Consider the following 12,485-nt stretch of genomic DNA (forward strand, 5'->3'; position numbering starts at 1 on the left):
ACATCTGTAGACACAATGCTTAGAAAGTAGTGCAGGAGCCAAAAGAGGTGAACGGCATTTGCATGTCATGCCGTAGAAATGAAGGGTGGGCAGAAATGCCATCCTAAGGAAATGGCCTGGGCCACCAGCTGCAGGAAACAGAATCACCTGCTAGTTCTCAGAAATAAAACCATACAGTAGTAGAGATTCTGGGAAAGCACTATGCTTTTTTGAAAAGCAAAATAGCCAATTCTTTTTGATTTGGCTTATCTAGTTAATGTTGCACTAACGTGTAAGTCTTACAACTCTTCATTTATGTTATATCATAACATAAGCATCTGCTTGCTTGTGCCAGAGGCAATGTGTTCCTGGACACTGGATCATTGCTTTATTGGAGAATGCCTGTTGTCCGTGTCTGTTAGATGCAAAGGACCAGGAGCTGGGTGCTCTGTGCATGGTGTTAGCACCTGCATGAGGTACAAAAGAAGAGCGAGATCCCAGTTGGATTTGATTCTTACTGTGTTCACCTCTGTTGTATTGATCGATAGTGATTGCATTGATCCCTGCTGTATTGATCTTAGAATACAAAGGACTATAAGGATAAGTACTCTGATGCCACTCCTGTTTGATTGTGAAAGAAGTTGCCTTTAAGAAAACATTTTCCAGTGAAACCACAAAATCACAGGGATAAATTTAGGGTAGAGTGCATGTATCATGCATCATTCAGCGAAGAAATTATGTCAGTTTATGTATTTTCCTTGGCATGTTTGTGGGAAAATGGCAGAACCTGTTTTTCAGAGCGCTTTAAGATGATTGCCTATTGTAAATCCTTATGCCTTGCTTTGCTTTAAAATCTCCTCTTTCTATTTTATCTTTCTACTATAAGCATATTTAACCTAGTTCCAACAATTGAGGCATTTCTTGTTGCAGAGAAAGTATGTTTGTGTTACACTGTAACATTTCACCTTCTGTGCAAATGTTTAGATTATTAAAATTATACCAAGTTAGCTCTAGGCTATGACGAAAGACATACGTAGAGTGTTTTCTCTAGGACTTATTTAAGAGTTGCCACCAAGAAAGCCCTCCTGACAGAGCACAGGCCTGGAATCCTGGCTACTTATGAGGGTCTTGAGCCAGACCAGGAAAAATTAATGAGATCTTATCTGAAAACCAAAATGGCAAGGGTATAGATCAAGTGCAAAGTACTGTCGTCAACCAGCACTTGGGGGGGGGGGGGGGGGAGAGAATAAAAAAGGAGAAGGGAGAGAATGGATGGAAAGGAAGGAAGGAAAGAAGGGAAGGGAGGGAAGATGGAAGGGAAGACTCTACATACTTAAAGCTAAATGTGTGTAAATTGCTTATACCATGGATTTTCATTTTCTAATCTCATTTTTTCCTATGGGGAAATACAGAAATGTTCCCATATAAAATAATTAAGAGAGTGGTTATAGGTGATGAGTCTAATAGCATTTTTATTAAAAGGAGGCTAAAGAGAAAGGACAAATCCACATCCAAGATTGCAAATATAGAGCATGCCATATTTGCACTAATGACTTTGAAGACTGGGAAAATGAACACCATGTGCCTCCTGTTTCAAAGGCAAGGATGAGTCTCTTTTGCCCTCTCTTGAGTCATTGCTTTCTTACCCTCCCCCCTTCCCTCCTTTCCTTTCCTCCCTCCCTCCCAACCTTGGGCAAAGAGGGAGCACTGAGGATGATCTGCATTGTTATCTACAGTGTGGAAGTTGTCCTTATGGCTTTTTGAGATATTCTCATGAGAGAAAAGGAATCCTTTCCAAGTGCTTAGTTTTTCAGTGAGTTAAGGGCATCACCTTTCAGCAAACCCGGCCTTCATTTCCTCCTTGAGAGTAGCGATCCTAGCCATGAAGGCTTCAGAGACAAAGTGGTAGCTGCACGCAGACGCTGACTCTTCCCTTGGTTTATAGATTAGTTTGGGTTGTTTTTGCTTTTTTGTTTTTTGCCAAAATCAAAGCCCTCAAGGAGATCACTAGACCAGCACTCGATGCTTTTATTTCTCTATTTCCAAAATCAAATCTTTCTCACAGTAGCCAACAGTTGTTTCCTGTGAAATACTGTTACTCCTTCTGAAGACAATTACAAAAGAGAAATTATCCAGATCCTGTGAGCAATAGTAGTTTTGCAAAAACAAAATCAAATCATTCCATTGCAGAGAATAAATAAAGGAGATACAATTTCTTTGAGAATGTAGGTTTCCAAATAGGAACATTGTAGCTGATGCCTGAATATGCTAGTTCACATTTATGGAACTGGTGAGTTCTCATTTCAAAGTCGTGAGAGTAAATGGCCTGAACTATATTTGTACTCAGTTTGAAAACTTTAGAGAAACTTCTACTAAGGAAGGAAAACAATTTCTCAAAAATCATAATTATAACAGCACAGAGATGCCATTATAAAATCACATCTCTGGTTTGTCATATTAGAAATCTCCTTCTTCCAAGAGGTCATCAGAATGCTCTGCCTTCCATCCTGGCCCCTTCCTCTTACCCATGTGTCCATAATTGCTTGACCTCTCTCACCACTGTGTCACCACGATAGCCTCTGGTGTTGAGAGAGGATTTCTTCAACACCAGCCCAACTCCCCCTTCACCCAATTCAGGGCCACGTTCTTCTGAGGCTCTGCCCTGGTAGACACTGCCTGTCTTTGCAATGTGCTCTCCAGCTTTTTCTTTTATGGCCCTATACTTGCTCAGAAGCACTTCTGTGATCCATGGACTTGAGCCACCACTGGCCACCACTGTCTTCAAAGGGGGACATTATTAGCGTGGGGATTGCCTATGCATTGTAACCACAGGAGAAGGGGAGGAGAGGAGCGGAGAAGGGGAGACCAGACCGCTGCTGACGGCCAGCCACTAAGATCACCTTTTGGAAAGCCACCAGCCAGCAGCTCCAGTTCTCCATTCCTGAGGTCATTGGCCTGGTTGCCCAGCGTGCAGGACAAATCTCCCTTCTATCTCACAGCGGAGGGCCTTGCTGACTAGTGCAGGAATCTTGGCAAGTCTGAAAGGCTTTCCTAGGACTTCCCAGAGATCACGGACCTGCTCTAAAGGATCTGCTTTTGCTTAGTGACATGGCTTACGCAACTTGTGACCACAGCCATGATTCCTGAGTGTGGCTGGCTCTCAAGTCTCTTGTTAACTGACTGTAAGCATTACTGGTTCTTCCCCTTTTTGCTTTGTTTGGTTTGGTTTGTACCTCCAAATCCCCAAAGAATGTGCATTAACTAATTTATCAGATGCCAAGAATTTCCCCCCCATGCCTTCCCTACCATCCAGTGACCTAGGCAGAAGATCTAGCACAAAGACCAGGAAGCAGCTGTGTGTAGTACCTTCTGGTCTAAGAGCACTATATTCTCAGAGGCTCCTTCTTCCCAGAAAGAACAGTGGTATTTGTGAGCCGGAGAGTACGCTGCACAAACACAAAGACAACAGTGATAGTGCTCCAAAGAAATGTCCAGAGTAAAACATTTCATTGAAGAGAACTGCTGCGTCTCCCTCCAGAGCACATGCCTCATTCCTGCGTGGAAAACAGCTGGTTGCGGAGTTAGTCAGGGAACTGGTGCATGGAGCTCAGCTAGGCAGTGGGAATAATGCTGGGAATGATGTATTTCATGTCCAACTTCCCAATTCATTGTATTTCTATCACACCTGGGAAACATGCCCTCCCCTTAAACAGTTTTATAAAATAAGTATAAATGCATTCTACAGTTATACACAAGGTACCACCAAGTACACACACACACACAATATAAAATATACAACTGTACTGTATTCCAAACCTGACTCATCTAAAACTTGCATACAAATAAGTATCTAGTTTGTTAGACACTAAGGAATGGACACTAAGGAATGTTTGCTGAGAGGCATACCAGCTGGTGGAGGACTCACATTAGTCATATATAGTTATATATATATATATACACATATATATATGTGTATATATATATATTTTTTTTTCCTGGCATTTTACCATGCAGCTAGGTTTGGAAAGCCCAGAACAGTTGCTGGGCAAGAAGCTCTGAGCTTCTTTGGATGGAAGTTGACTGTCTCCTTGAGGATCAGGGAGATACAGGAGTTTTCTACAGCTTGTCTGCAAACTTACACACACACACTGCCAAAGCCTGGAGTCCAGCTTTTTGGTGTTGGTTTTGGGTTTTTGTGTTGGTCCCAGAGCTTGAACTCAGGGTCTGAGCATGTCCCTTAGTTTTTTCACTCTGGCTGGTTTTCTACCACTTGAGCCATAGCTTCACTTCTGGCTCTTTGGTGGTTATTTGATAATAAGAGTCTCAGGCTGGTTACCAACAGTTATTCTCAGATCATAGTCTCCTGAGTAGCTACTGGTATTCTGAGCCAGTGGTATTTTTGTTTAGTTTGAACTCAGGGCTTTGCATTCTTGGTTGGGTCTTTTGCTCAAGTCTGGTGCTCCACCACCTGAACCACAGCTCCTCTGCTGATCCAGCTTTATTAGCCAGGCCTTCTTTCATTCCACACCTATTCCTGCGGGCTCTTCTATGAATCAAACCCTGCTGTTCCTGGAGACTCTCACTGAAGGGCAGCATTGAAGGACGTTTTCCTTTTCACTACCCCTGCAGAGCACATAGTGGCAGTGTGGATTAAAATGTATCCTGTTCGTGTGAAAGTAGATTAAATATACCCCCGTCATATATAAATAGTATATGCCATACAGATAAACACACATGCGTAGGACAGTGTCTCTTCACAAAGCATTTCTCTCCCTCACACCAAGCTGTTCTAACCGAAGATGCTGAGATCCCAGAGACAAGGTGAATGTGTGTGGACCCACAGATGAGAGCGCCCAGCCTAGCACGGGCTTCCTGCCATCCTCAAGGGGTGGGGAGGCAGAATGAAACTTTCCAGAGCTGACTGAGCTCCTCACCCCCTCGCTCCCTGACCCCCACCTGCAGCCTCCTTTCCAGCCTTTTCTAAGCAGCTTCTCTCTCAGTGGGTGTACTTACAACTCCATTCCCTTCCCCTTCACAAGGAGAAAATCCTCTCGCTCCCCGCGGAGATCCAGGAACACTGGACAACTCCTGCCCAGAAAAGCTGGCCAAAGCTGTGCTGCATTTGAATGCAAACTGTCTCTGGAATCTTCCCCCCCCCACTCCCCCGTGGTCTTTTGTGATCTTGTAAATAAATGAGAGGCCAACAGGCTTAGAGTGGAGAGACACAGCTGGGGGGGGGGGGGGTCTTGCAAGTGAGCTAGAGAGGGGAAGGACAGACAGACACGGGAAGACTAGGAGGCCAGGTTAAAAGTCTAGAAAGGGAGGCCTTCTGCTAAAACTTTTCATTTTCGCTCATTCTTCTAGAATGGGGGGGGGGGGGTAAAAGCAAGCTTACTTCTCTCCTTCATCGCCCCCCCTCCTGTTTAAACTTTCCTTGTTCTAGAAGAGTCCACATAGCAATAGCAGAATAATTCTAAGACGTGTAATTAATTATTCTTGACATCGTCTGGCTAAGTCTGTAGCTTGGCCACTTGGGGAGGTTATGGGTGTGTCTGGTAAAATCCCGGGCGTGCCGTGTGTGTGTGTGTGTGTGTGTGCACAGACACTTGTGTTGTTTTCCCTAGATCTGGACAACGCCCAGACAGGCCTGAGGGCCCCGCAGGGCGGTCTGTTAAAACTATTCTTTACAAGTCCCGGAAACACCTTCTAAATTAGCGAAGGCATCACCCTTCCCCCGTGTCTCCAAGCCGGCCGGGGGTTCCGGGGTTCCCGGTGTCCGGGGAGGATGACGGAGGTGGGGGTGAGGGGTGGGGAGGTCGGCGCGGGTTCGAATCCCCCCCACCCCGGTGTTCCGGGAGGATGACGGGAGGGGGGTCGGCGCGGTTCGAACCCCCCGCCCCACCCCCAGGCCCGCTAAGCGCGCGTGTCCTTCTCCCCTCGCCCCTTCCGGACACAGGGCACGACGAGCCGCGCCGGGCACCTGGCGGGCGCCGAGCCCGCGCCGCCGCCGCCGCCGCCGCCGCCGCGGGAGCCGTTCGCGCCCAGCCTGGGCAGCGCCTTCCACCTGCCGGACGCGCCGCCCGCCGCCGCCGCCGCCGCCGCCGCGCTCTACTACTCGAGCTCCACGCTGCCCGCGCCCCCGCGCGGCGGCTCCCCGCTGGCCGCGCCCCCCGGCGGCTCGCCCACCAAGCTGCAGCGCGGGGGCTCGGCCCCCGAGGGCGCCGCCGCCTACGCCGCCCCGCGCGGCTCCTCGCCCAAGCAGTCGCCCAGCCGCCTGGCCAAGTCCTACAGCACCAGCTCGCCCATCAACATCGTCGTGTCCTCGGCCGGCCTGTCCCCGCTGCGCGTGACCTCGCCCCCCACCGTGCAGTCCGCCCTGTCCTCCTCGCCCATCCACCAGCTCAGCTCCACCATCGGCACCTACGCCACCCTGTCGCCCACCAAGCGCCTGGTGCACGCGTCCGAGCCGTACGGCAAGCACTCGCAGGAGCTGTACGCCACCGCCACCCTCCAGAGGCCGGGCAGCCTGGCAGGTGAGGGGCGCGCGGGGCGCGGGGCGCGCAAGGGGGCGCGCGGGGGGCGCGCGGGGCGGGCCCGGGCAGCCCGGACGGACAGACGGGCGTCAGTAGGGTGTTCGTCTTTGCAGGACCAGGACATTGGAGAAAGTCAGGACTCCCTTAAATGGCCGTGCCTGTCTTTGGGCCCAGGTGTCTTTGGCTGTAATCAGATCTCTCTGCCTGTCGACACCTGTCTCTCTCCCTCCCTCTCCTTCTCCCTCTCCCTCTTCTTCTCTCCCTCTCTCCCTCTCTTCTTCTCTCCCTCTTTCCCTCTCTACACCCTCCAAACACCAGGACAAGTCGAATGCCATAGAGTCGCATGCACCTGTTGCTTTGCCTCCCCCAAGCAGAGCCGCCGGTAGCCACAGTTGTGTCTGTAGAAAGATCATCTTGAGTTGTCCAGACAGGCAGACAGACAGACAGACAGAGAGGGATGTGCTCCCATCCCACCCTCAGCTGGAGGACATTTCGGTAGCTTTGGAAAAGTAATTTCTAGCGAGTTTGTCAGCAGTTTTATTGTAAGGAGGGAGGGAGTTGCCTGGGGAAAGGAAAACTGCTTTTCCCAGCCATTTGCACACACACACACACACAAACACACACACACACAAGGTGACATTCCTTTGGTGGCTGTGCCCATCAAACGCCAGACTGAGCCACAGAGACTCTGCTGTGAGGCACCATATGCCCGGTTTACACTAGGCACTGTGATCGCAAGACTAATGCTTTGTCCCCTGAAACACCTGACAAGGAATGGGAATTTATGGCCGGTTTTTTTTCCTTATAGAAGTATTTGGTAATTGTGTCGCTCGAGTAACAGATGCTGTGTTCATATGTTTCCTTTCTTGACACAAATAGATGACTGTGAAGATAAATAGGATAAAAAAGGAACTTGTTGCCGGCACGAGGCAGGTGGCCAAGGGGGCTCTAATTCAGCACAGGAATCAGCATGGGCTGGGCTGGTCTCGCTGGCCGCAGGCTGGGACTGGCTGCTCATAAAATGATACTAGATGAGTTTACTGAGCTGAAAACCACCTCTCACCTGTGGCTCTCTGTAGAATAGAATTTTGGAAGGGGACAATCATACCAAGCTAGTGTAAGCACTAAAATATCTTTTTTTTTTTTTTTTTGGTGGGTCATGGGGCCTGAACTCTGGGCTTGGTCACTGTCCCTCAGTTCTTCAGCTCAAGGCTAGCACTCTACCACTTGAGCCACAACACTACTTCCGGTTTTCTGGTGGCTTATTGGAGATAAGAGTGTCACGGATTTTCTTGCCTGGGCTGGCTTTGAACCTCGATCCTCAGATCTCAGCCTCCTGAGTAGCTAGGATTACAGGCGTGAGCCACCAGCACCCAGCCCAAAATATCTTGACTGTAGGTATTCAGAACCAGCAAGACCTAGGCACCAAAACTTTGTATGTGCTTACAAAATATCAGGTCAGAGAAGAGGGATGGACTTAAGGTCACTGTGATGGACTTAAGAGTCCTGTCACCCTGTCAGCCACCCCAAGTACCCTTGAGAAAAGGAGAAACTGGTTCTGGGAATGACTTTATTCTAAAAGACCATTCATTTCCTGGTGGGAGAAATCAATGAAGTGTCTGAGATTCTACATACTTCCTTCCCAATGATTGTATGCGTTAGTTACGTGTGTGTGGGTGTGTGTGTGTGGGGGGGGTGTTGTATTGCACTACCTTCAAATTGTAGAGCATGGTGTGGGGCTGAACATGTTTGGATCTGGAGGAGAGGTTGAGGGAGGGGTAAAGAGTAGCCAAGTGCCATGTAACTCCTCATTTCATTGACTAGGGAGAGGCTGCAGAGTAAATGCGTTGTGCAAGTAGCTTGTGTGGACATTTCAAAGGATTGGATATATGCATGTGTGTATGTGTGCATGTGCATATTTGTGTATATGTGTGTGTGGTTGGTTGGGAATAAGAAGACTTCTCTCACCTGAAAGCGAGCTCTAGCTGACCAGCACATTTCCACGTGTCTTCATTTTCCTTCCTTTTTCAGTGGTTTTACGGCTTTTCTGGCCCTATCTTTGTGCTACTTGGTGTGGAAAATAATTCATGTACCACCAAAGAGTTAAGGTGCCCACATTTATTAGTTTAACATGGGTATTTCTTAAATATTCATGTAAAGACTTGTCATGCAGATTGCTGGTGGTGGTTTGAGTTACGATTATGGATCTGAGTTTATAATGACATTTCAGGTACTTGCTTTGGTTAAGATCGTTCCATCCCACTTAGAAATCAGCACACTGTGGCCCAGAAGAGATATGGAAGATAGATGATTGATTCTTTCTAGAGAACTTTCAGATTCCTTGCCTCGTCCTGTGTGCTTGATACCATTCCAGGCACCCTGAGGTTGGCAACCACCTGGCTTGCTAATAGTGAGAACACAGTTACATGTCCGGATTGCAGAATAGCTTTTGGATTTGGAGAGTTGGGATTTGGGAGATCTATCATTGGCAACTAAAACACATGATGACAAGGGAGATGAGGACTTTTCCTAATGTCACATTTCACAATTATTTGTCCTGTATTCCTGAGTGTGTGTCTGATAAGTTTACAACACAGCAAGGAGGCCAAAGGGACCAGGGGCAAAGACAAGACCGTGGTAGGATTTCAGTGCATTGGCAGTTGAGATGCAGTTGAAGGCCAGGTAAGGAAAGCCAGATGGTAAGTCTTGATGAGGACTTAAAGTGCTGCCTTTCCTATAGGAGTGGAGGGAGAATGACACAAGCGGACTTAAATCATGACAGGATTTCTATGGTTTCCATAGTAGGAATAGGCTTAGGATCAAAGGCAAAAGCAAGAATGTGATTATAATAATCTTAAGCAAGAGGGGATTGTGGACCAAGAATCTTGCATCCAGGGTGATAAAAATCTATAGAATTCTAGATGTGTGTCTGTGGTTTGGCCATTGGGATTTTCTCATTGGTGATGATGGTAAGAGAATGAGAACTCCAGCATCCCAACCTACTGCCAGGATTACAGAGTCATACTGACTGAGGCAGGCAGGCTGCTAATGAATTGCATGGATGAGGAATGCTAATAAATTCTAAGACTTGGATTTAGAACATGTGTCAGGCTATGGGAATGAAACTGTACAAAGTCAAAAGGTAAACATACAGGTTAGAATTTTTCAAGAAGGGTCCTTTGTTGAGCCGCATTTTCATTTTAATTTCTGGAAATTAAAAGTTCTGCCAGAGGGCTTCAGGTTACCAGTTGCAGAAGGTACTTGGTTAGTAAATACATATACATATCTATGTCCTATACATATCTGTGGCCTGGAACCAATGGCTCGTGCCTGTAATACTAGCTTTTCAGGAGGCTGAGACCAGGAAGGTTGTTCAGAGCCATCTCAGGCAGAAAAGTCTGTGAGATTCAATCTTTAGGTAATCAACAAAATGTAGGACTAGAAGTATAGCTCAAGTGGTACAGCACTGGCTATGAGCAAGAAAACCAAGTGAAAGTTGAGGCCCTGAGTTTAAGACCCTGTACCAGCACACACATGCACACACACACACACACACACACTCACATTCACGCACCCACACACACATGGAATAATACCCATGCTTTCTGCTAGGTCTACATGGTAGACAAATTATAAAGGCTGGCCACAGCTTTCAGAATTCTAACTTCACACTACAATCCAAATTAAAAGGGTGATTTCTAGATGTTAAGTCATGGGAGTCTAACATTCTCCTCACAGTTTTCTTTTTCTCCTTTAACAGTATTTCTTCTCATTGTGCAGCCTTTCTGAGTGGGGAACTACTCTGTCTTGTTGGAGCTCCTCAGTATCCAATGTGTCACTTATCTGCTTAAAACTCTTCCTATCTAGGGAGGGAGATGTGAGCTACCATACACTAGCTTGATGTAAATAGGGTAATATTTTAGACATAAATACGGAGCATATATAAAGTCCTTGCACTTTTGTGGCTCAGTAGAAGGTGACGTGTTGTTTAACAATACTAATCATGTGACTTTGGATGTTTAGAAGTCATCGGGTTTTACTGTAGACATAAAATAGGTTTATTGAGTTGCAAAGCATGCCAGTGTCTGTGATAAGTAGCAAAGATATAAGAGATGTCATCATTGTGCTCAAAAAGACCTGGTTTCAATGTTAAACCCAGAGTACAGAGGTTGGTTCATACGCAGACAACAATACCACATGACCCATGGAGCGCCTGACTCACATGGTCATAGCTGTATGGTCAAAACTGTTCTGGGAGCCGTATGGAAGGTGGATTTACAAAGAAAACGTGAGTGGAGAAACAGGAGTCATTCATACTCCCAGCTGTGAGGATTCCAAATGTCTCCCACTTATTTTGCAATCAGAGAATTCAACAATGATCACTTACAAATAGTAGAGGAAGAAGGAAGAGTAAATAACACTACCTACTTTATACATTAGTCTTCCAATTATAAAGGTGCTTGATTTCCTTTCTTATAAAGAGCTAAATGTTCATTTTAATGAACAAATGTATTAAATATTAATGACAAAAATTACGTTCAGAAAATTTTACACTATGAAAATTTTGCACTGGGCCAGGTATTTTGCAATCTCTCCACTATGTGATCTCCAGCAGCTCGATGATGGAGGTGCAGATTTCACCCCATCCTGCAGACCTGAAAGCTGAGGCTCAGCACTGCTACACTCCTTGCCTATAGTGCCTTGTCTAGAGTTGACAGGGATGTGACTTGAACCCAGATCCTTAGAAAAGTGTCTTATGTATATGTGATGTAGCCAGCCGCTGGTGGCTCACACCTGTAATTCTAGCTACTCAGGAGGCTGAGATCTGAGGATCACCAGCCCTGGTAGGAAAGTGTGTGAGACTCTTATCTCCAACTAACCACCAGAAAACTGGAAGTTGCACTGTAGCTCAAGTGGTAGAGCGCTCACCTTGAGCTGAAGAGCTGAGGGACAGCACCCAGGCCCAGAGATCAAGCCCCACAACCACTACCGCCACCACCAACAAAACAAAACAAAACAAAAATATATATGTGATGCATGAATAGAAGGAACCTATTTTTGTATTTGTGAAGAAAAATAGCAAGAATATTGAAATGTAGTGACAATTTTTAACTTATTTAAATGACTGATAATTTTGAAAACAGAAAAAAAATAAGAATCTGAATAGTGCATTGACAGTCTGTTGAGTGTGATTATGCCAGGACCAATTTTGGTTTCCTTTCATAAAGAAAATAATACTATGGCCCTCTCATTTTCCGAGTTTAGAACACAAAGAATCCTGTTAGAAATCTGAGTTGTAAATATGTATTACAGTTGTCAAATATCAGACACTTACTGTGAGTCCCCAATGAAATGTAAATTCTTGACCAACGATTTCAGTCAAAATTGACCTAAGATGGAGAGCTAGTTGGTCAAGGCATGTCTGCCCCAGGCTCTCCCAACAGAACCTAGAGCCTGGTGATATTAGAGTGCATCTTGCTGTACAGTCTCTGAATTCTATTTGGAGATTTCAGGTCCATTCCCTTACTTCATAGGGCTTTCAAGTAGCGAACCTACAGTGGAAAGGAAAGGGAAGGAGCCTGATCCAGGGTGAAATCTTTGCAGTCTCTGCTGCATGGTTTCTGAGTGGATCCCTAGCTCCCATGATGAGCTAGTCTGCTTAACACACAGCCCCTTAAAGGCAGTGTGTTCTTAAAGGCAGTGTGGTGCCAGCTCCCTCTGCTCCCTTCCATTTCATTTCCTGAAGCTGAGCATTCCCCGCTGGAAGACAAACACTTGGTCAGTTCTGTCACCCGAGCAATAGGCATTCCACCAACACTTTCTAAAAGATATTTTTATTTTCTTTAGTTAGATTTACAAAGGAGTTGCCGTTCAGCAGAGCTATAAGCACAATGCCTCTTGATCAATATGGCCCCTTTCAACGTTCTCACCCACCCTTCCCCGTCCCACCCCACCCCTTCCCTCACTTTTCTT

General features: G+C 46.4%; 1 protein-coding gene across 1 annotated transcript in view; it reads left to right on the forward strand.

Annotated features, from left to right (window-relative positions):
- Nucleotides 1-12,485, forward strand: part of Ctnnd2 (catenin delta 2) — a 788,751-nt gene that overhangs the window by 443,557 nt on the left and 332,709 nt on the right. Inside the window, exon 7 of the mRNA XM_042695245.1 lies at nt 5,936-6,512. Within this exon, the coding sequence (XP_042551179.1) occupies nt 5,936-6,512 (577 nt within the window). The remainder of the gene's footprint in view (nt 1-5,935; nt 6,513-12,485) is intronic.

The sequence above is a fragment of the Dipodomys spectabilis genome, unplaced genomic scaffold (assembly GCF_019054845.1).
Source record: "Dipodomys spectabilis isolate Male_0828 unplaced genomic scaffold, ASM1905484v1 ptg000179l, whole genome shotgun sequence".
In the NCBI taxonomy this organism is placed as follows: Eukaryota; Metazoa; Chordata; class Mammalia; order Rodentia; family Heteromyidae; genus Dipodomys; species Dipodomys spectabilis.